Genomic DNA, 22385 nt, shown 5'->3' with positions numbered 1-22385 from the left:
TGTAAAACTGACCCACCAACCTCTCTCTCCTCCTCCAACTGGCCATTTTCCTTCCACGCCCCACCCCCACATCCGCCCCACGGTCCCTTCCATTCTAACTTATCCCTCTGCATACTAACGACCCTTCTCTCTCATTCCATGCCCATTCTGGTTCCTTCCATCCTATCCCCATACATCCTGAACACTGGCCCTCCCTTTCCCAACACCACACATCACCAATCTCTCCTACTCCAATTCCGTATCCTTCTACACCTGCTTCATTTCCTCCTCCCTCTCCTTTTTGCAAATGCAGCTTGGCAAGTATTCGCCCTCATCACTGTAAATCTATCCTCCCCAGTGCAAACCATACAGGCCCTTTGTCTTTTCTGTAAAAATTACAGCAACATTTGCATTACAAAAGAAAAGAAGAAAGAATTTGTTTCTCACAAAATCTGCCAATCATTTTGGTCCCTCTCACAAAGTGAAAGCCACTACTGCTCTCCTGGACAAAGGTTTGTCTAAATGTCAAGTTGAGGGCAATCAGGAGACAGCCTAAGGGATTGTCTACACATGAAAATCAATCAGGAATAAGGTGGTGGATTAACTATTTCTGATTAAACTCCATGTGTGAATGCTCTTATTCTGGAATAAGAGTGCTTTGTTCTGAAAAAACTTAATCCAAAATGGATTAAGCTAATTCAGAATAAGGCACTCTTATTCCAGAATAAGAGCATCCACACATGGAGTTAATCTGGAATAGCTATTCCAGAATAACTGCTCTTGTAAACAAGCCCTGAGTTTCCATAACCATCCAAGATTACAGATATGAGAAGCCAATTGGTGAACTGGCATCACAGGCAGCACCCAGTGCATTCTGTCCCACCCAGGGTGTCTGTGCCCCACGTCTCCCTCCAGTGTCTCTCTCACCCCGGGCAATGCGCAGCACCCTCATGATGCGGATGATGGTGGGGTTGATGGGGAGAGCTGCGTTGATTTCAATCTCCTCCAGCGTGATGCCCATGACAGATAGCAGCACAATGGCCAGGTCTAGCTGGTTCCACCTTAAAAAAATAAAAGAATAAGGAAGAATGGAGCTTTTCAGTGTGACTGACAGGGGAATGTGAATTCATTACATTTTAAATATAAAGTAAAATAAAATCCTCCAAATCAGTGAATCGGAGGCCTCGCTGTGACAGTTAGAGCCTAATATGACTGGATGTCATTTATTCTACTCCCGTCTACTCTGCTTCCTGGACCAATCAGCAGACTCCAACAAGAGGAAGCATTGGATAACTCTCATTAACCCGTTATCGCTCCAGTGTGTTTAAGGTGAAGCTAATAAGATCTTTGCTACCCGGAACAAGGAAGAAGTTGAGGCCCCCATGCTCTAGGATTCCACTGCAGATACAGATCCCTCCCCAAAACTTCACTGCCTCACCGGACGACCTGCATGCCCTACTGCTCACCTGTCTTTGAAGAATCGCCGCAATCCAAACGCCACCAGCTTCAGAACCGCCTCCAGCACAAAAACTGTGGTGAACATGTAGTTGCAGTACTTCAGGGCAGTCTCAAGAGACTGTGGATGGAAAGAGATGCTGAGAGAGGTGGAGAGTGAGAGGCATTAACTACAGACGTGCTTGTGAAGTCACTGAGTTCCAGCCTGCTTAACTGGTCAGGAATGGTGGAGGCAGGAGGGGGCTGCCAAATCCTGGATTGCAACAACTTGAATGCTGGCACAGACTTACCAAGACTTACATCACACTGCACTCCCATGCCAAGGGGCTCTCAGGATACCTGCTGCTCTGCCTAGCCACGGCTCAAGAGAATGGGCAAGCCTGGGGAAGGGCGGTGGTGTGCAAAGGGTTAACAAAGCATCATCACCCAGCATCTCTGACATCAGCAGCATCAGGTTCATGGGACATCACCCAGGTGTTACCCTATAAATGGCTTCCATAAATCTACAGGGAATGCTTCAGGCAGGGAGAGTGCATCAGAGCAAATAACCTGTCGCTATCTGCAGTAAGGGGAAACCCCGTGTCTCTGGTTGGGGACTAGGTGGGTATTTAGCAAGCTTCCGCCCTCTACTCCGCTGCCCTGGTTCTCCCGTGTAAGGTCTCTGTTCTCCACCAAACAGTGGCACCAGCTAGGGAGGGCTGTGGGGGTGAATACCACCCCCGCCCAAAGTGTTTAGACTTACTGAAAGTTCCACAGACCCTGGGCTGCTCACTTTTAAGCAGTGGCTCCATACTAAATCACTACTGTGGCTCCTGGAGCAGTGGAGTGTCCCTCCGGCTGCGTGATCGCAACACCACTGAAATTTGACCTGGGTGCCCCTTTGTACAGAGAAGGGAGACTCCCTGGCTGAAGGTGACCTCGTGGAGTGGGCGGGGACTGGAATTAGCCCTCCCCCAAAGAAATATCTGAATTGGTGCCGCTGCCACCAGAGGGTTTCTATTAATTGTATGTAGCATGTCCACAGAACCTTTTACCTGGAAATCTAAAAGCACTTCGCAAGAACTGTTTAGGGAAGCCTCACCATACGCCTGTGAGGAAATGGGTATGCTTATCCCTATTGCAAAGATGAAGAAACTGAGACACAGGGAAGCTAATTGACTTGTGCAAGATGTGATGTGTGGGTGAGAAGGGATAAGGGATGCTAACTTTTGCAGAACAAATAGGGATATAGGAAACACTGTGAGGAATCCAGGGCAGGACGAGGGGGCAGTTCAGGAACACAAGATAAACAGTAACAAAATTAAACAGCCAACCAGAAAGATAAGCTGGACCTAGAGGAAAAACTTGGCAGTGAATGTGAGCAACAATAGACAAGTCACAGCCCTGGTCACTTCCAATACAACCAGCTCCAGCTATGAAATCAGATTTGTCACCTCAAACCCCTCAGGAGTTTACCAAGGGCTTCCTGGAGATGGAAAGGGGCTCCCTGGAACTGCATGCTTCTGAACAGACAGAGCAGTGAGCGTGGTGCTTTCAGATAGAGGGAGAAAGCCCCTTTTCCAGCACACATTTCCCCTCTCCCGCACGTGTCTGTAACCCTGTCAACAAATATTGAGGATTTCCAAATCTCCCCCACCCCAAATATTGATCTTTCCCAACCCTCAAGACCTTCTGTTGTGATCACCCTTCTTCCAGCTGAGAGAAACTAGGTCAGACTCTCTTCAGAGTCTGTCCACACTGCTTCTCTTGTGGAATGAGGGTGACTGGGTGAGGGTCTCTCTTCAGCTATCCAAGGACTGGGTCTGCCAGCCCCTGTAGCACTCCCAACTCACTCCACTGAGGTTCGGGGGTGGCTACTGAGAAACTGAAATCTGATCCATCTAGCAACGCAAAGCACTAGCTCCCAGGGGCAGTATGCCACCCTCTGCTGGGGCCCAAGGGAAACTACAAAGAGAAGGAAACCACAAGGCTAAACTTGGGTCATCCACATGACAGTGGAAAGAACTAACTCCCTCTATCACCCTATCTTGCAGAATTTTGCACGACAATTTTCATGGGGACCCTCCTCTACCATCTATCATGGTGGATCATGACACCGGCAGCTGTAGAGAAATTACACAATCAGTCGCTGGTTAGTGTTTCGAGCACGTGGGGTTGCCAGGATAAGGAGTGGGGAGGAGACATTGCAGAGAGGATAGGTTTGAGGAAGACAGAGGTTAGAAAAGGTTACAGAATATATAGAGATTTCCTTTGGGTTGCAATTTGACCACCCTCTGCAAAGCATGCTGGGAGATGCTGCTCTTCCAAGTCAATCTCTAATGGCTGCTAAGTTTTACTTATAACCTAGTGACCCCTTATGTGTTTGACTGCTTGGAAGGGAAAATGTCAAGTCTCTTTTGTTATGGAAAATGAGATGGGGAAAAGAAAGAGAGGGAGGTAGGGGCAGGGTTTGGTCCCTTGAACTCACTCACCACTGGCTGGTTGTAGTGCTCCAGGGACATGGTGACGACGTTGAGGCAGATGATGAAGGTGATGAAGATGTCCAAGTAGTGGCTGGTGCAGACCGAATGGATGAGGAGGCGGACAGAGCAGTAGGTGGCATAATACGGCAAGCGCTGCGCCTCTTCAATGGGAGGGGGGAGAGAGAGAGAGAGAAGATAGAAGAGAGAGGGAAGAGAAACAAAGGGAATTAGGAAGGAAAGTGGGGGAAAGAACAGAAGCAATGGAAAGGCATGGAGGGAGGGAGAGACAGAAACAGGAACGGAGAAGGAAGAAGCAGAGGAAACAGATAGAAAAAGGAGAAAAATAAAATAAAGAATGCAGAGAAAGAAAACAGAAATGGTGAGGAAAGAGAGAGTGTAAAAGGAAAGAGGAGGTAGGGAGAGACAAGAGAGGGAAGGTGGGAGTGACAGAAAGAATCTGTTAGTCCTATGTTTGTGGAAATGGCACTAAATCAGCATTTCATGCCTCAACAAATTAAGATCACAAATGATAAAAAGGAGCAATTGGCTCCAGGAGATGCCCAGAGGTGGCATCAGGGACAGGAAAAACTGAAGAAGGGGAAGGAAGACGGAAGCCCATGGGCTTGGAAAGGAGGAGAGTAATCAGACAGGATCTCCAGGGTAGGGGTAGGAAGGAGCAGGGGTGATTGCCAGCACCCAGGGTCAAGTGTGCATCTGTGATGTTTCTCTCATTGGAGCACAGAAAACAGACACATGGGGACCATCACTGTGGGGGGACCCTCTTAGTTCCAAGGAAGCCTTGGAGAAACTGCCACAGGAATAGAAAGGCCCAGGAACACAGTGTGGGTTTTTTCCTCTTCTCCCCTGCCTCATTTTGCATTAAACAGGAAAGGATTAATGTAGGGGTCCGCCCAACAGCACTGGCTGGCGCCGCAGGGCTCTCCAAAGGAGTGTCTAAATCCCTGAGGGAGGGAGTGTGTGTGTCTGGGTGGAGGTTCCCAGAGAACACACACACACACACGCACACATCTATGAATGTGTTATTTTCTAGAGGCAAGGCGTTAAGGGAAAAGGAGCCTTTCCCAACACCCCCAGTTGCCATCAAGCACCCTGTCACCTCTACCCTCTGTTGCCGGGATTCTGACACGAGGGTAGCTGGCTGGGGGCGTCAGGCAATGCGGCAGCCCGGCAGCAGTGTCCCACCGAGAGCAGAGCAGTGCTGAGAGCATTGACAGAGATGCTGTTATAGAGAAACTGATCAGTCAAAAAATAAAAGAAGAGGAGGAGGAGGAGGGGGTTTTTCTCAGAAAACCTTGGCCTACGAACCAACCAAACACTGAGGCTGTGCCTTACTCCTGCGCTTCTTCTCCAGGCGCCTGAGGCGCTTTTCCTCCCGCCGACGTGCCTCCTCTGCCTCCTGATGCTGCCGGCACTTGTGGAAGTTCTCCACCACCACCCCCACGAACATGTTGAGAACGAAGAAGCTGACGATGAGGAGGAATGAGATGAAGTAAAGGAGCATCCAGGGATTGTTGTTGGTCACTGGCTGGGAAGAAAAGAAAACAAAGGCTGTGATTGGCTGACTGGGAGTCAGAGGTGGGGTTATGAAAATGAAGGAGAGCAGCAGGTTGTGATTGGCTGCAAGTGGCAGGATTGTGAAAATGAGGGAGATCAACAGATTGTGATTGGCTGGTTGGGAAAGGATTATGAAAATGAGGGTAGGAGCAACAAATAGTCTGGGTGTCTGGAAGTCAAGGAGAAGTTTATAATAATAATAAAGCACTCAGGATGCTGCACCTACAATTCCAATATAATCACAACAGATCAAATGGACAATTAAAACATCAGAGAATACGACAGACACTAAAGATACCTGAAGAAAAGGTGTGTTGGGCTGAGGGTAGGTAAATCACACCTCTAAGATGCAATGGGGGAACCCCTGAAAGGTGAGGGGTTCCTGAAAGCAGGTGTCAGTCAGGATCAAATAGAAAAGTTTCTCATTACTGTTTCTAGGTTTCTCACCACTGAGGGTTTTAAAAGACCAACAGCACTTCTAGTGCTGAGAACAGAGGGTAAGGATAGTATCCTCACGGCCATTCAGTCCTCTGTCACTGCAGCCTTTGCCAGGGGCCTGACCCTGCATTACTCAAGTCAATGTGAGTTTTGGATACCATTGGGACTTAGTTGCAGGGACAGAGGATCCCAATTTATAAGCAATTAGAGGAACCAACTGTAAATCTGGTGGATGCACCATGTCGAGAAAGACATGGGTGACTGCTGCTTCAAAGGTATCACAGGATACATAAAGACCCAGCCTGCATAACTTCCCCAGCTACATCAGGCTAATCACTTCCAAACACGCCTCCCTGCGTATGCAGAACCACGGCACTGACCCACCAGTAATAACGAAAGTGAAGAGAAGGGGCTCACAGATGGACAGGGTCAGAGCAATGCTATAAAATGCTATTGGGTGGAGAGGAAGTACCAAAAGCTGGCTGATACAGCATGCTTCCACCTTCCTGCCTGAAGGAGGTCTAGATGGCATGATCAGTTTTGAAGGAAGTCTCTATACCTGCTGGTCAACAGCCACAGCATCTAGTCCGTTATACATAATATTGACCCAACCATCTTTGGAGGCCAGAACGAAGAGGGACATCAGGGCCTGGAACACAAGAGAAACACATCAGACACACAGCATCTGTGTGCGGTAGGGTTGGGATGGTTCAGGTTTTAAGTTCTTAGGCACAAAACATAATTAAAACTCAAGGTATCATCCTCCAAGCACTTGTCATCTGCATAACTACTAACAGATGGGAGAGGGAGGGGAGCTGCCAGCAGAGAGGGACCATTATGCAAGTCTGCCCTGTGGAAGCACCAGAGTAAAAGGTTTCCCCTCCCCAGGGACAAATGAACTCAGCAACAACTGCATCAGGCAGATGAATTAAAACACAGAAAACCTCAGGACGACAGGCCTGCTGCTTGACTGTGAAAATATATAAAGGCTAGAGACATGGCGAAATCTACAAGAGCCATGGCAGATCTGGCCAACACAATCAGAAAACACCCACCGGCCACCCCTGCCTTTGAGGAAGCCTCCCTACTTGCATGCATGGGCCTTAGCTCAGTAACCAAAGAGCCTGGAGTGGCCCCTTGCCTTAGAAGGCAGCGCTCCACTGACAGGACTGGTAGGGAGGCTGCAGAGAGGAAGGGAGGATTCTGCCAATCCTGCAGACGTTTCCTTGGTGGTGCCTAAGGGGACTGCAGACACGCAGATTGCACAGACACCATTGGCCCAACTCCTCGGCGATGTAAACGGGGGTGTAAATTGCTTATGAAGGGCCTGATTCTCCTTTCACTGTTTTTTAACTGCACTGACCTCAGCGAGTTACCCTTGAGTCACACCCTGCTCAGAGAATCAGGCCGTAAGGGCTCAAAGCTGCAATCATTTACATGCAATGCCAATGGAAGGTGCTCCTGTGCAAGTGAAAGCAGGATTCACCCCTAAGCATGGGTCAGGAACTGGGTGTTACATGTTGAGGGAGGTCAGGGGCTAGCAAGAAGAGGCACACCTAGGAGAGTGTAAGGAAAAGCAGCCCCCCGCCCCCCATCCCCTGCCTTTAGCTTACACTCATGTGAGTTGCTTGAGCTGTTACATCCCCCTTTCCCCCCTCTTCAGCATGGAAGCTGCATCCTTACACGAGTTACTCTGCTTTAACCTGGACACCCATGTCTAACCAGCCTCCACCCCCACCCCCTGTTCACATGACTGCCTCCTCTGGCTCAGAGTATGTTTTGGAACACTCCACCCTTCCCCTCGAAATGAGTGAGTGTGGCTTTGGCGGGAGACACCCAAAGGGGCAAAGCACAGCCCAGGTTCACGTGAGAGGAGGGGGCTTGGAGGGTCCTGCACATACCTGTCCAAGGTTGTCAAAGTTGTACTTTTGGTGTACCCACTTGTAATTGGCGGCCATACAGTCAGACCTGTTGGTGATGTTACGGATGTCAATCCCAAGGCAGTGGTAGAACTTCCCCTTGAAGAGCTATAAGATGGAAGCGACTTGGTCAGTGAGTCTCACTCAGACTTCCTCAGTGTCAGGGGACAAAGAGCAATAGGAAGCTCCTCAGATTAGGAGCGGACATGGAGCCTTTCGCCTCTCTGTCACCGATTATAATCTTGCCCTGGGTCAGTAGTGACTGAAAGTCCCCCCACTCTGAAGCCATGTAGTGGCCTGCTGGGGCTGGATTGGAACCAATGATCTAGATATGAAACACCCCATGCCCAATCCCCCAGAGCCATCCACTCCCTCAGATGGCTGCTAGGTGTACTGAAGGGAAAAAGATCTCTTGTGAGAGCAAAGACCCAGAAAAATATTGCCTACTTCACCGATACTTTTAAATAAAGGGACACTGATGCGGTTCTTCTGCCCCAGGCTCCTTTTCCATATGGAGGGTACTGGATTGCGCATTTGTACAGGCTCATCAGAACAGTCTGCATACAGACTAAGTATCGCACATTCTCTGAGACGGAAGTAACACCCACTCCAGCACTCCTCTGCAGAACAAGCCTAAAATAGGGAGGATTAACTTCCCCCCTGCTTGCCTCCGTCCCCCCTCCCCTCCCTGACACATGCCACATTGTGTGTGGATTTAGCGCTTGGAACGAAGGGGAGAGAAAGAACTGCCTAGAGCCAGGCATCGCGCAGGCCCCTGTGCGGCTGCCCCAACTGACACTGCTCTGTCACTGCCTCAGAGTCATGACCTGCAGCACGCCCAGCTGCTACTCCACTCCTGGGCCTTCTCTTCAGCTCTGCTAACACCAAGATCTGAATATCAGTCTCTACTGTTGAAAGACTTCAGCACTGACCCTACCTGCCACTGCCAGAGGCTTAAGAATCATTATGATGAGAACTACATAAAGGAGGACAGAGCAGGGCAGAGGATCAGGAAGGTGTCCTGGGATGCCTGGCCCACTCCCCCCCTCCCTGCGCTCCCCGCCACAACTCCATCTGCTTAATTGTGTCTACATTATGTTTCCTACATGGCAGTACAGTGCCGAGCACGTTGTGGGTGCTTGATAGACAACAACAACCCTACCTGCACACCCAGGATGCCAAAGATGATGAAGAAGGCACAGCAAATGAGGACAATGTTCCCAATGGGTTTGAGGGATGAGATGAGTGTCTCCACTACCAGCTTCAGGCCTGGGGCACGGCTGATGACCCTGGAAGGGATGGAGCGTGAGGGGGTGACACAGAGAGATGGCAGAGTTCTTTCTTCCCCTGTGTTTTCAGAATCAGACAACAGGAGCACCCCAGATATCATGGTGCAGCTATCATCCGGTGGACAGCGTGCTCTCCCTTAGGCCTGAATGCTCTGGGGTTGAGTCCCTCACAGCAGGACTTGGGCACGTTACCTAATGAGGATATTGGAGTGACTACCTTAGGGGCTGGAGGAGAAGCTGCACAGTTAAGAGAAACATCCCTGTGGAGAGGACACTACACAACATTCTCATCCCTAGTAGGATGTTCCATCAGCCCTTTTCTGATGCACAGCCCAACAGGACGCTAAGGTGTGTGTGTGTGTGTGTGTGTGTGTGTGTGTGTGTGTGTGTGTGAGGGGTTAACCTGGGGGTCCTGGCCAATGCCCTGTCTCTCCATAAAGCATGTTCTAATACTGGCACTGTGTGGGAGCCGTTCCTGGCTGGATAGAGGAAGGGACAGAGTGAGAGAGAGGATGGAATACTAGGAATTTGCCCATGGGGTTCTCACCTGAGAGGACGTAATGTGCGCAGCAGTCGGAGGACCCGGAGCACCCCCAGAATTTTAGCTCCTCCAGCAGAGGCCACTGAGACCACAATGTCAATGAGGGACACAAAGACCAAGAAGCCATCTAGGATGTTCCAGCTGCTGCGGAGATAGGCCTGCTCCCCAAAATATAGGCCTAGAGAGACCACCTACAGGAGGGGGGAGAGCATGGGGAGTTAAACTCTCCACCATCCAGAGGGAAGGTACTTAATAACTCGATAGCAACAGGTGAAGAAGCAATGATGACCCATCTTTCACCCTTCCATGACATTGATACTCATCTGCTTTCTCAGAAAAGACCCAGTCTGTGAAGTAAAAATGGAGGCTCAGAAATCAAATGCTGGAGTGCAAATGTTCTAGAAAAAACAATAAAGACCCACCAAAGCCTTGATGAAGTCCTCTCACCTCTCAACCAATATCTCCTCCACTCCCCCGAGCACTACCGCACTGGAGGGAGATGGTGATGTATAGAGGATAAGACAAGGTGCATGCAGTCAGAAGACAGGGGCTCTCATCCATGCTCTTCTGGTGACTTTATGTAAATCACTTAATCCAAATTTTTCAAACTTGAGTATGTAAAATTAAGCACCTAAATCCATATTCAGACACTTAAATAAGTAGTTTGCTTTTCAGAGCTGCTGAACACCAGAAGATGCTACCAAAGTCAGTGGAAATGGTGAATGCTCATCACCTCTGAAAACCAGGCCCCTTGTTTAGATGTCTAAAAGGTGTTTAATTTCATGCATCCAAATCTGAAAATGAGATTCAAACCCAATGGTTGGACATGCCCCTACCATGACAGAGTTCATGAGGACTGGGTGGACCTCCCTGGAAGACTGAAAGGATGGATGGACTGAGGAAAGATGACAAGTAGAGGGCAGATGTGTTGGGCCCATGACACATGGGAAAAGGCTGACTGTCTCCAGGTGACTTACCTTTAGTGTCATCTCAGCTACGAAGATTGCCGTGAAAATGTAGTTGGATACGGTGAGAAAGATCCTCTCCTAGAAAGAACAGAAAAAAGCCCCTAAAACACTGAGAGACATTTCCACACTTCTGTGAGTTTACTAAATCCTTTGTTATGAACTTGACAAATTTCACTGTCTTGTGAAGGTGGGAGTGAGAGCACTGGCTACAGCCAAGGGCACATGCTGAACAACCTTCATCTCGCCCGGCTCAGCTAATGCACCTCGGTCCAGACCTTCAGTGTTCCCTGTTACTCCAGTCTTGCAACTCCCACACAGCTCACTAATGCACTGTAATTGTGATCTGCAGCATCTGCTGCTAATCCAGCTATGGAGACTTTCATCACCTGGCAATGCAACACAATGCTGACTGGCAGCCCAGCCCTGTCACCCCACTCTTGGACCTCTCCTGAGCCCAGACTTCACCTAACTGTGGTGTCATTTGGCGATGTGGACTCAGCAGAGACACTCAAAAAGCCATTTCAGCTGTGACCTCTGTTAAGAATGAATTGAGGAGAACCGAGAATATATTCACCCACTGAAGCAGACCAGCCTCTCCCCAACCACGGCACCCAGATCCACATTCAAAGCCAATGCAGAAACAGCACACTTGAATCCTAGCATGCCATTCCCACGGGCACACTGCTACATAGCCAGGTTACCACCCTCTTTTAGTTTCATGGTCCCTAGTTATTTGACTCCCATTGGCAAGCCACCTCCCAACTGTGAGGGCCTGGAGGACCCTTCTGCCTTCCATAATATAGGAAGCTACTCCTGAGAAAGAAGGATTATACTATTTTAAGGCCTTGAAAGGGAGGCAAGCAGGCCTCTTATTCCATACAGAGAAATCATGGAGGGGGGTGTGTGTATTTGGGGGATGGGGGTTACTCTCCAGCACTGGGGCTTATCCAGAGCCTATGCAATGCCCAGAGAATTACTGAACTTTGTCCACCACACCTGTTCAGGGGTTGTGTTCAGCCAAAAAAAGGTTGAGGGTGCAAGTTTGCTCACCGTGCTCCGATGCTCGATCTGCGGTCTCTCCAGGGCAATGGTGATGCAGTTCAGGAAGATGAAGGCCAGAACAACATAGTCAAAGAGCTTGTGAGCAATGATGGTTTGGCAGAGGATGCGGAACCTGCAAGAGAGTTCCAAAAGGACCCATGTGCCTGGGGTGAAATTAAATTGGGTATGGCGGGGGATGGAGAAAGAGAGTTCTGCCTGAATTGTAACATTCTCTAGTGTAAAATCAGCTGCTCTGTTGTGCACATTACCAGACTGGAAAGGACACATATTTGTTCAGGGAGGAACTGTCTTTTTGTTTGGTGTTTGTACAGCACCTAGCACAACAGGGTCCTGCTCCATGCCTGGGCTAACCTCAATGCAAGTAATAATAATTCTCTAAAGAGCTCCTCCTGAGAAACCACCTGCATTTGTAAGGACCTTATCCCCGAAGCGCTGTCTGTCTATTCTAGTTGTTTATATGCCCCCCATCACCACAGTACTTTTATTTCTTTCTCCTCACAACACCCCTGTGAGGTAGGGCAGAGCTGTTATCCCCATTTTACAGATGGGGAGCTAAGGCACAGGGAGGCTAAGTGACTTACCCAAAGTCACAGAGGAAATCTGTGTTGGAGCAAGGAATTGAACCTCAGTCTCCCAAGCCCCAGAGAAATGCCCAAAGCACCACACCACCCTTCCTCTCTAAGCTCTGCTCTCACAGGGTGATGATGAGTCACAATCTTTAACCCACCCCCTCTCCCCCAACTTAAAATTTCCTATCATGATATGTCTGTGCTGGGATTACCAGAGTGTTCTAGGCATCAAACTCCCTTGTGCTGCCAGCTGATGAGGAATAACTGCCATGAAAACAGATGACTAGTTCTGTTGCCCTCCAGCTTCTCTAAAAGCCGCCATAACCAGTACAATAGGTAGGAGATCAGCACGTGCAGCCAAGATTAATCTTCCAGCAGTTATGATGAAACCCTCTTGTTTCCATGAGCTGTTACCCTGTGGTGTAGCATGCTGATGGTTGGTGATAAACACTGTATCCTCCTGGTGGAAGGAGGAGTTCTTCTAATATTTATTTTGGTAAGTGCAGAGAATACTAACTTTGCCCAAACAAAGTGTGATTGGATTGCTAATAAGTCAACTTCGTGGCCTCTAATGCAATGCAGGCCACTCTTGTGCCACCAGAGACATTGCCAACGGCACAGATAAGTTAAGAATACATTCATCATCTTTTTTGGTCAGAATTAGTATTCTCTGCCTTGCCTTAAGTTACACTGAGGAAAAACAGAGCATTTCCCGGAAGGAAAACAACAGTAGCCTTTCAGGATTCCCCTTCTCTACCCCCATCTCAGGGACCAAACAAGAGTTGGGTGGAGAGGCTGTGACTGGAAGCAACAAAATCATTCCCATCTTTGAAAGTTTAAAACTGCAGGCTCAGCATCCAACCCATGTACATGGCTGCTGCAACAGGATTATACTAAACCACCTCTCCACCGACAAAATTGGGGCGAACCTGTTTTGTGGAGAGAAGAGGTAGATGGACCAATCCTCCCGTATCTCACACCAGTCTGGCTTATATACGTCCATCATCTTCCGGATGCGGAAACACAGGCTCTGCAGGACACAAGGGACTGGGTTGTCACTGGCCACCTCCCCACTTCACTGAGAAGTCCATTCTGTCCTTTTTCTTTAAACCTAAAATACCAGTAACTTGGATACATTGCCTCTCCAGATCCTCCTCTCTCTACCCTCTCCGCCCCAACCCCACATGAGGAAAGGAGCTGATGTCATAGTCACAGGGGGAGCGATGAGGTGGGTGGAAAATTCATTGGGCCTGCTATTCCATAAGCCTGTTTTCCTCCCAGAAGGAAGAGTATCAAGCTTCACTTCTGACTCCTTAAAACTGAACCTGATGCTAGCCTGTATTCTGCTGTGAAACGCTGACACTGATGCTGCCCGTTGCACACTGGATCTTTGTATCAGCACTACCCGCGAACCTCAGGGACAGTGGAGACAGAGTACTGGGCCCACAGCCTAGCCAATGAGCCTAAGGCAGAATGGGCATCTACTGGCATCTTTCCTCCTAAGTGAAGTCCTAGTGATGTCATTTTATACAGTGAAAACTTCTGCTAAAATATCCATTGACCCTGACCCCACTGGAGTGTCACAGTAATCTCTTCAGTTTTGGGCCTCGGAGCCTTGGAGGCTGGCTAAGAAGCAGCACTCTGGTCTTCTTCTGCTTGAGGCTCCGAGAGACCTCAGGCTAGCCCATAGGGATTCTGTGATCTGATCTTGCCTTGAGCACGGACGTCTCCCAGGCTGGCACAACTCACCTCCCATCTCTTGTGATTGCTGTCCCCCTTGTAAGCCCTTGGTGCTCCTCTGGTGAAGCCCCCTGTACTCACATAGTCTATCTCCTCCTCGTCCTCTCCATGTTCCTTGCGGTCATCCATCTTTGGGAAAATCTCCTTAGCGATATTGGGCATTTTGCCGTTACAGTCCTGGTGCTCGCTGGTGCCCAGAGCCACACCCACCTTCCGTGCTGCCCTGTGACTGGATGGGACTGATGACGTCAGCTCCACCAGGTCACAGGAATCTTTGATGTCCAGCGAGAGCGTCCGCCGGTGATGAGGGGCCCTTCCCATCCCCTCTCGTTCTCCATCTGCCACCCTGTGCCTTTCCACAGACAGCAGAGATTCATGCTCGGCAGATGGAGGTTTGTGTTTTAGGCTGTGTCCCCGAGCCAGGCTGTTCCAGCTGGAGCGACGGCTCCCCCAGGCCCCGCTGCGGCCCCATGCACCATAGTGAGAACTGCGAGAGCTAGACTGTAAGAGAGGAAGACAGGGATTCAGTGACTCGGGTCACGGGGAAGATGCGGCCTCAGCAGGTTAGATCAAAGACTCACCTCTGGGGACCCTAAATCTCCTAATACAAGATTACAAAACCCTGCTCTCCCACCCCTCCAGGAGAGGCATTTTGTGAAGTCAAAGGTGACCTCTGTAAATCTGGCATCAAATTAATTATTATTATTATTAAATAATAATTCTTAATTGGTCACTGTCATATTTATTTTATAGCCCCAGCTGTGTGCCAGGCACTTTACACATAAGGTAAGTTAGAAAGCAAAGGGCTCGTGTAGTCATTTACACCAATGGAAAGTGGGGCTAAAGCCCTACAAAATCAGGTTGGTAGCATTTTGCACTTGCTTTGCACTGGTGCACAGGGAACAGGGTGATGGATAAATCCAGCCCATAGTCTTTGCCTCAAAGAGCTTACAATCCAAATGAGAGGAGAAAGCAAGAGATATGGGTTTGAGGGTCTCAGCCTAGTCCTCCACATCACCAAATCTCAACACCAATTGTTACCAGCAGCCATCTCTGCTCACGAGAAACAAAGGACTGGGATAGCAGGGTATGCCGCACATCAGGATTGAAGTGCACCAGTAAAGCTGTGTGTGTTGGTGGTTGAAGTGCCCAAGCACTGAACTAACAGGGCTGCTAGAGGACAGGATCGAAGTGCACTGGCAGAACTGAGAGTTACGGTAGTTTGGAGGAATAGACAGAGGTGGCAGGCCTAGGACAGGAAAGGGTGCTGCAGGTCAGGGTTTTGATTTTCACCTGAACTAAGGGCTCCAGAAACTTCTCCAGGTAGAGGACCTGTTAGGTCTGATATTAACCATCCTTTCCTAACGGCAGAAGTTTTCCATGTGTTTTTTATGTTACCGAGGAGGCAGGGCACCATAATTCCAAGCTCTGTGCTCCAGAACTGCGGTGGAGGGCTCAGAGGTCAATGCACATTTCATTCTGGAGGGAAGACTCCAGAGGAGATAACAAGGCACTTGAATCCTACACCCAGTCATAGTGGAATATGGATTGAAAAACTGGAAATGGCGACCACCTCAGGCTAAATGGGGCCAGGCAACAAGCTTCTGTTAGTAAGTTTCCAGTAGGGGTAGAACCCCCAATGGAATTCCAAGATGATGGCACTGAGACAATGGATCCCCTGGGTTTCAGAAGAAGTATGTTACTCATGGTTCTACTCACTCACCAGTGACCTCTGGTCGTAGGTCATTCTCCCCAGTGACATCACACTGCTCTTCCTGGAACCCAAGGCAATGAGGATTTGGTCTGGCTGCAGGGAATTCCGGGCAGAACTTGTGACCCCACCAGCTGCCACTGGCTGGTTGGAAGAAGGTAGGCTGGGGTCAAGGTGTCCATTTGGGGTCATGGGAATTGCACAGAGCCTGGGATCTGAGCAGAAAAACACAGAGAGAGAAAGAAAGAGAGAAGACGACATTCCTTTCCCTTCTGCGGTTTCCTCATGCACCATTCAGTGAATGTTTTAATGTTCTGTTTGCTTAGCCCTGTTAGAACCCAACACTGCTTCCTGGTGCCTTTGGGTTGTATGCAAAGGGTGGGTCAGGACAGTGACAGACTTGAGGCCATGGCCTCTCTCCCAAGCACTAGGTGCACTGATTCCCTAAAGTCCTTTCAACTACGTCTGTCCCTCCATGGGCACCCCTCTAGGAGGTGAGGTGGGGTGCCAAAGAACACAAGTGATGATGCAACTTGTCTTTCTTTCTACCCACCCCATGTCATCTTCTCTTCCTTGTCACTTTTCCCTGCCCCTTTGAGAAGTGCTGGCAGCATTCCCTCTCTTCTGGCTTTGGGGGGGAAGGGTGTTTCACACAACAGCTTTCACTTAGCTGAGTCCACTTGCTCAGCCTCCTTCGCTCTAATGGACCCAGAGCAGGGAGTGTGCCTACACGAGAGCTCTGCTTAAGGCCAGGCAAAGCCATTGGTGAGCCGATCAGATAGCTCTCCCTGCAGACTCATGCTGCAAGGCTCTTGCCTGGGAGCACATGAGGGAGACAGTGTCCCCACTTGCTAGAATTAGGGGGCAGTCATCCACACATCTGAAACAAACGCTACAACTGTGAGACCAGCAGCCATTGAATATTTTAGGCATGTTCCCTGTTTTTCTCAGATCAGTTTGTTGGGCTGAAATACTGAGGGGCAGATTGAGACTCATTGGGGCCCAGATCCACCAAAACTTTGTGGCCTCCTTGGAAATCCTTTATCTTTCTCCAAATTCCCATGCACACACTCCTCCTCCCAGTCTGCTTTGAATTCTCACTGACTCACTGCTGCACTGGGCCCCCTCACTGCTCACAGATCCTAAGGATCCAGCAAACCTGCTTTAATTTGCTCCTGCGGGGTGCCAGGGAGAGGCACAGATGGGAGAAAGAAGAAATCAAAATATTCTTAATAATAAATATGCTGCTCTTTTCTATTACATTCATAGATATTAAGGCCAGAAGGGACCATTCTGATAGCCTAGTCTGACCCCCTGTATAATGCAGGCCATCATAGGCGCCAACTTCCCCTCTGCCTGGTGGATGCTCCAGCCCCAGAGCACCCATGCAGTCGGCGCCTACGCTAAGGACTAATTATCCTCACTGTTAGAAATGTGCCCCTTATTTCTAGTCTGAATTTGTCCACAGCTTCAGCTTCCACCCATTGGATCTCATTATGCCTTTTTCTGCTAGATTAAAGAGCCATTTTCCATGAGAAATCTTTTCCCCCTGTAGGTACTTGTAGACCATGATCAAGTCACCTCTTAACCTTCTCTTGGATAAATTAAATCATTTAGATTACTTTCTTTCTCATTATGAGGCAAGTTTTCTAGACCTCATATCATTCTTGTAGCTCTTTTCTGAATCCTTTCCAATTTAAGTGTAGACACCAGAACTGGACACAGAATTCCAGCAATGGTCTCACCAATGCTGTATGCAGATGTAGTAATGCCTCCCTGCTCCTACTTGATGCAATATCTCTGATCTGCTTCGCTATCCAAGGATCACATTTGCCTTAGCTACAGCATTACAGAATTTTGCCATAGCTCTAATTTTTGCAAGTGACATTGCAAGCTGACAGTGACTTTAAAACAAACAAAACTGCATAAAACTGCATTGCCATGAAAGTGCTTTAGTCAGGACCAAAGCATTCTGGTCCCATCTTGGAAAGAGGAATGAGATTTTAGGGAGATTTGCACATTTACATTTTTCACCCAGCTGCTGGTAGGACAAAAGCAAACGAGGTGGGAGAATCCACTGACCTGAGACATCCTGGCTGTCCTGGAACTTGTCAAAGTCCTCCATGTTTGATGAACTCTGATCTTCGTCTGAGTACGACCGGTTGGCATCACCCTGGAATAGAAAAATCAATGCAAAGGTCTGTGACTCATGAGCCCCCCAGGGGAAGGGATTCTGCTCCCTCTGATTGTCCATTGCTACAGACGATAGAGGAATCCCTGTGTGGTCTGCAAGTGCTTAGTTGCTGAACTCCTGGCCAATGGAGGGAGACTGAGTCACCTTTGCAGGTTCCCTCCTCCATATCAGTGGTTTGACACCCCCAGGAAAGGGTGTCTTCCCCTTAGGCCGTCTCCCTCATCTGCTCCTCACCTCCATGGAGTGGCAACTCACCTCAGCCTGGAAGCCCTCCACCAGGATAGCCACCAGCAGATTGAAGAGGACATAGTTGCCAAAGGTCATGAGGGCCACAAAGTAAAGGGATGCCCACGGTGAGGTGGAGGCCATGCCATTATACAGCACGACGTTCCAGTCCTCCTGGGTCAGGATCTGCAAGACAGAAGAGAGGCTGTGTGAGCCCCCTGGAGCAAAATGAGAGTGAAAGGGATTATAGAGGAAGGAGGCTGCATTAATGAGCAGTGAGAGGAAAATCATCTAACCACCACATGCCTATTGCAGAGTGAGGCTCCCCCATCTTCTCTCAACATCCCACCCCAGGTGCCTAATGACTGCCATTAGTGAACATGGTCCATCTCTCACGCTGTCTCCATGGCAATAGCTCAAGAGACCTCAGGCGAATGGGAAGAGACAAACACACACAAGCATAGTGTGCACGCTACGGTGACAACATTAAACACAGGAGTTGCCCCAACAGCTCTGACCTTTCTAAATGCCGCATCCTTCCATTGTCTCCCTGCTTCTTGGAGGTCGCAAAGATGTCAGCTGCTTGATTATACAGCATGTGTCTGTCGCTCCTCTCTCAGGATCACATGCTGGAGCCTCGTGGATTGGTTTTTGTGTCATCAGGAATGAGTGTAACATTCAATTGTACAAACCTACAACTAATTCCTGATCCAATTCACTTTGAGATCCCCCTCCAATCCCATTGTCTGGCCTGCCCATGGAAGCTGTGTTGACTCACCTGGAACACAGTGACGATGGCCCAGAGCAGCGAATCAAAGTTCTTCCGGTCAGGGACTGTGTCTCCGGTGTCTGTCCGGAGGCTGAATTTGCACCCAAAGATGTGCATTCCCAGGATGCTGTTGGGTGGGGAAGAGGAGACGGTGTCCAATTTAAATATCTCTGCCACCAAAATGAGCTTGTTAGAGCAGTTCCCCTTTTTTCTTTCACAATCCAACCTGCTGCCACTTGTCACCAGAGTAAGGGATATAAAAATATACCTAACCCATCAAGATCTACCGGTGAATAAGGCAAAACACTGATCAGCCTGTATCTCCTCGTGCACCCTCTCCTTCCCCCTGCACCACCATACGCATCAAGACCCCCAGCTTCTGGCCACTCCATCCAGTCCTGCCCCCATGGCCGCTAACTCCACCATTCTCTCTTGTTCCATTCCCTGTTTCCACCCACTTCTAGCTTATCTGCATGGTGTGCTGTGAAATACTGCCAGGTGCTCCACACCACACTTCTGTAATAATTAGTGAGGGGGAAAGGGAGGAGTCAGACTGTTCCCTGAAGTGAACAACAGGTCACTGACAGAATTCACCCTTTCTAATGGAAACCCAGATCAGCAGGCTCCCTGGCTGGCAAAGTTTCTCAACCCCCATCAAGCCTCTACTTGTGAACACCTGAGGGCCAGATCCTCAGCTGATACAGTCAATTTACACCAGCTGAGGATCTGTCTCTGAGAACTAACCAAGTTCCTCTTGATGTCTAAAGTAAAGACTTGGGCAGGATGAGTCACAAAGAGATTGGCGCCAGGGTTTGTATATGCCCTGTGATGTCTCCTCAAATTGCTCTGAAGACAACACCTCCTCACCTGAAGATAAAGATGAAGAGCATAAGGAGCATACAGAAGGTGGCCACATTGTCCATGGTCTTCATCAGGACCACCAGCTGGCGTCGCAGAGCAGGCATGAAACGTACGAGCTTCAGCACCCGCAGGAGGCGGAAAGTTCTCAGCACTGACAGCCCCCCATCTGACTGGCCAATGATCTCCCATATGCTGTGGCCCAGAGAGACAAGGAGGAGAGAGAAAGTTGGACAAGGAGAGATGCAGACGGAAAGGGACAAAGAAAGAGAGCGGTAGAAAAACAGGAGGGAGGTAGTGAGAGAGGGAGAGAGAACTCTTTCACCAATGCAGCGTCTGTGTGTGTAAAAGAGAGAATCTGTGTGAACTGAGACAGTGTAAAAGAGAATTCTGTGTGAATCAAGTGTGTGTGTTGGTAGGGTGTGCATATGCGTGTGCAAAAAAATCTGGGTGTAAAAGAGAATCTGAATCAGGTATGTGTATGCAGTGTACATTTTGTATGTATATGTCTGTAAAACTGCATTTCTTGCTGGGGAAAATTGAAGAGCTGCTCAGCTACTGGGGCGTGTTCAAATGCTGTATCATAAGGACCTACGGGGGAAAGCTCCTTTATAATACTTTGCACTTCTACAGCATGTTTCATCCAAGTACCTCAAAATGCTTTACATGCACCAACTAATTAAGCCTCACAAACTTCTGAGGTAGATAACTATTATTATCCCCATTTTACAGAGGGGGAAACGGAGGACAGAAAGGTTATGTGACTTGCCCAAGGTCAGTGAGTCAGTGTCCGAGCTGGGAATAAAATCTAGAGCTCCCGATTCTTTGCTTTGTGCATTAAGCATGCTTTCCCTCAGATTGTAACTTATTAAAAAGCTGAAGCAGAAATGGCACAGCAACCCAGTTCAGGCACTGATCTGCCTCTCTGTATCTGCACCTCAGTATCCCCAGCCTGGTCTCCCTATTTTGGGGTCATCACCTGATGATGACAATGATGCTGTCGAAGATGTTGTAGGGATTGCGGAGGTAATCAAAGAGGCCAAAGGCGGCGAGTTTCAGGATCATCTCCAGGGCAAACATGCTGGTGAACACAACATTGCTGATCTCCAAGATGTTGGTCAGTTCTTCTGGCTGCAGGAGCGGCAAAAGCAAGGATCAGACTTGGGCAAGATCTGAAAATGTCACCTCAGAAATCAAAGGATACCGTTCTTGTACGACACACAGTTGTGCATGGATGGGAGTCATGCGGGAAATGGGAAGGACGGTAGAGCTGATTACAGAGGGGACCAATGGTGCCATCTTTGGGCTTTTTTATACTTAAGATGCAACAGTGACACAGCTGTGTTGCTGTGTCACCTCAGTTAGACACTACCTATGCTGACGGGAGGGGTTTTGCCTTCACGTAGGAACTCTACCTCCCTGAGAGGCAGCAGCTAGCTTGACAGAAGAATTTTTCTATCCATCTAGTGCTGGGGGACTTAAGTCAGCTTAACTAAACGGCTCAAGGGTGTGGATTTTTCCACACTCCTTAGTGACGTAGTTATGACGACCTAATTTTCTCATGTAGACCAGACCTCAGTGTTCTCTTTCTCCTTTGTGTTTACACAGTCCCTCCCCAGCAAGCTCCCAACCCTACCTCCCAACCTTCTCCCTACCTCCTTTCCTTTCTCTTTCCACATATCTGTCCTTTGGTCCCTTGTTTTCTCTCTTTTCTACCCCATTCTCCTTTCTCCCCTCCCCCCATCCTTTTCCTTGCCAGAATTCATTTGCTGGGCCTGCTCTAGCAATCTTTTCTCATACCTTTCTCTTTGCAGTGGTCTAAGTAATTACCCAGGGGAATATCAGAGTGCATGAATAACACATCAGCAATGAGGAGTAGCCTGTTAATGTCTAACAACAAGGGACAGAGAGAACAAGAGGGAATAAGAAACAGAGGGAAATGGACAATGAGGAAGAAAGAGGAAACTGGCGAGACAATGGGAGAAATTCCCAAGAAACAAAACAGGGCAAATATGTCAGTAAAAGGAAATAACTGGTCCAGGCCAGGATATCTGCATCTACTGAATCCGTGACACCTTTTGCCACAGGTAATTCAGCTTCTTCCAGCCAAAGGGTGGTGTGTGTGCGATAGAGAGAAAGAGAGAGCTTTAATGACTCAATCAGTTGAACAAGCCTGAACAAATTCAATTACTCCTTTTGTTTTCAGAATTAATGGATATTTCTTTGCTGTGCTCAGTTCTTGGAGGCCCCTCTGACAAGGCTGGGAAGGGGTCCAGCCTGTTTGCTCAGCAATGATGAAGTGGATGTTTATATGGCTGGGGGCTGTGCTGTCACTATTGATGACATATTCTTTCCATCCTCTCTCAGAAAGGGACGGCCGGGGGAGGGGGTGGTGGTGATGTGAAGCGGAGCAGGAGCCCTCCCCCCAGTTGATTATAATGGACTCACTTATATGTGTGAGAGTATACTGGCTCCCCTCACTGGCTGAGTTGGAACGCCACTAGGTTAGCCAGCAAGGGCAATGGAAATAAACATAACAATGTCTGACACATTCCTGTCAGTAGGGGGCAGACTCTCTCTTTCTCTTTTGCTCTGTCACACATACTTCAATGAGACTTTAATGGCATGACA

The 22385-nt window shown here is 48.8% G+C and overlaps 1 protein-coding gene across 1 annotated transcript in view; it reads right to left on the bottom strand.

Moving 5' to 3' along the window:
* CACNA1I (calcium voltage-gated channel subunit alpha1 I) overlaps positions 1-22385 on the bottom strand; it is a 239552-nt gene that overhangs the window by 20046 nt on the left and 197121 nt on the right. Inside the window, exons 10-27 of the mRNA XM_077807591.1 lie at positions 20734-20885; positions 19764-19949; positions 18906-19023; positions 18158-18313; positions 17791-17881; positions 15721-15923; positions 14079-14498; positions 13187-13287; positions 11677-11800; positions 10636-10704; positions 9665-9849; positions 8991-9117; positions 7811-7936; positions 6469-6558; positions 5250-5442; positions 3906-4057; positions 1446-1555; positions 907-1040 (exon numbers count right to left, since the gene is read on the bottom strand). Of these exons, the coding sequence (XP_077663717.1) occupies positions 907-1040; positions 1446-1555; positions 3906-4057; positions 5250-5442; positions 6469-6558; positions 7811-7936; positions 8991-9117; positions 9665-9849; positions 10636-10704; positions 11677-11800; positions 13187-13287; positions 14079-14498; positions 15721-15923; positions 17791-17881; positions 18158-18313; positions 18906-19023; positions 19764-19949; positions 20734-20885 (2737 nt within the window). The remainder of the gene's footprint in view (positions 1-906; positions 1041-1445; positions 1556-3905; positions 4058-5249; positions 5443-6468; positions 6559-7810; positions 7937-8990; positions 9118-9664; positions 9850-10635; positions 10705-11676; positions 11801-13186; positions 13288-14078; positions 14499-15720; positions 15924-17790; positions 17882-18157; positions 18314-18905; positions 19024-19763; positions 19950-20733; positions 20886-22385) is intronic.

Source organism: Eretmochelys imbricata, chromosome 1 (genome assembly GCF_965152235.1).
Source record: "Eretmochelys imbricata isolate rEreImb1 chromosome 1, rEreImb1.hap1, whole genome shotgun sequence".
Classification (NCBI taxonomy): Eukaryota; Metazoa; Chordata; order Testudines; family Cheloniidae; genus Eretmochelys; species Eretmochelys imbricata.
Note: the sequence above shows the minus strand (reverse complement) of the source record. Positions and strands in the feature narration are given on the sequence as shown.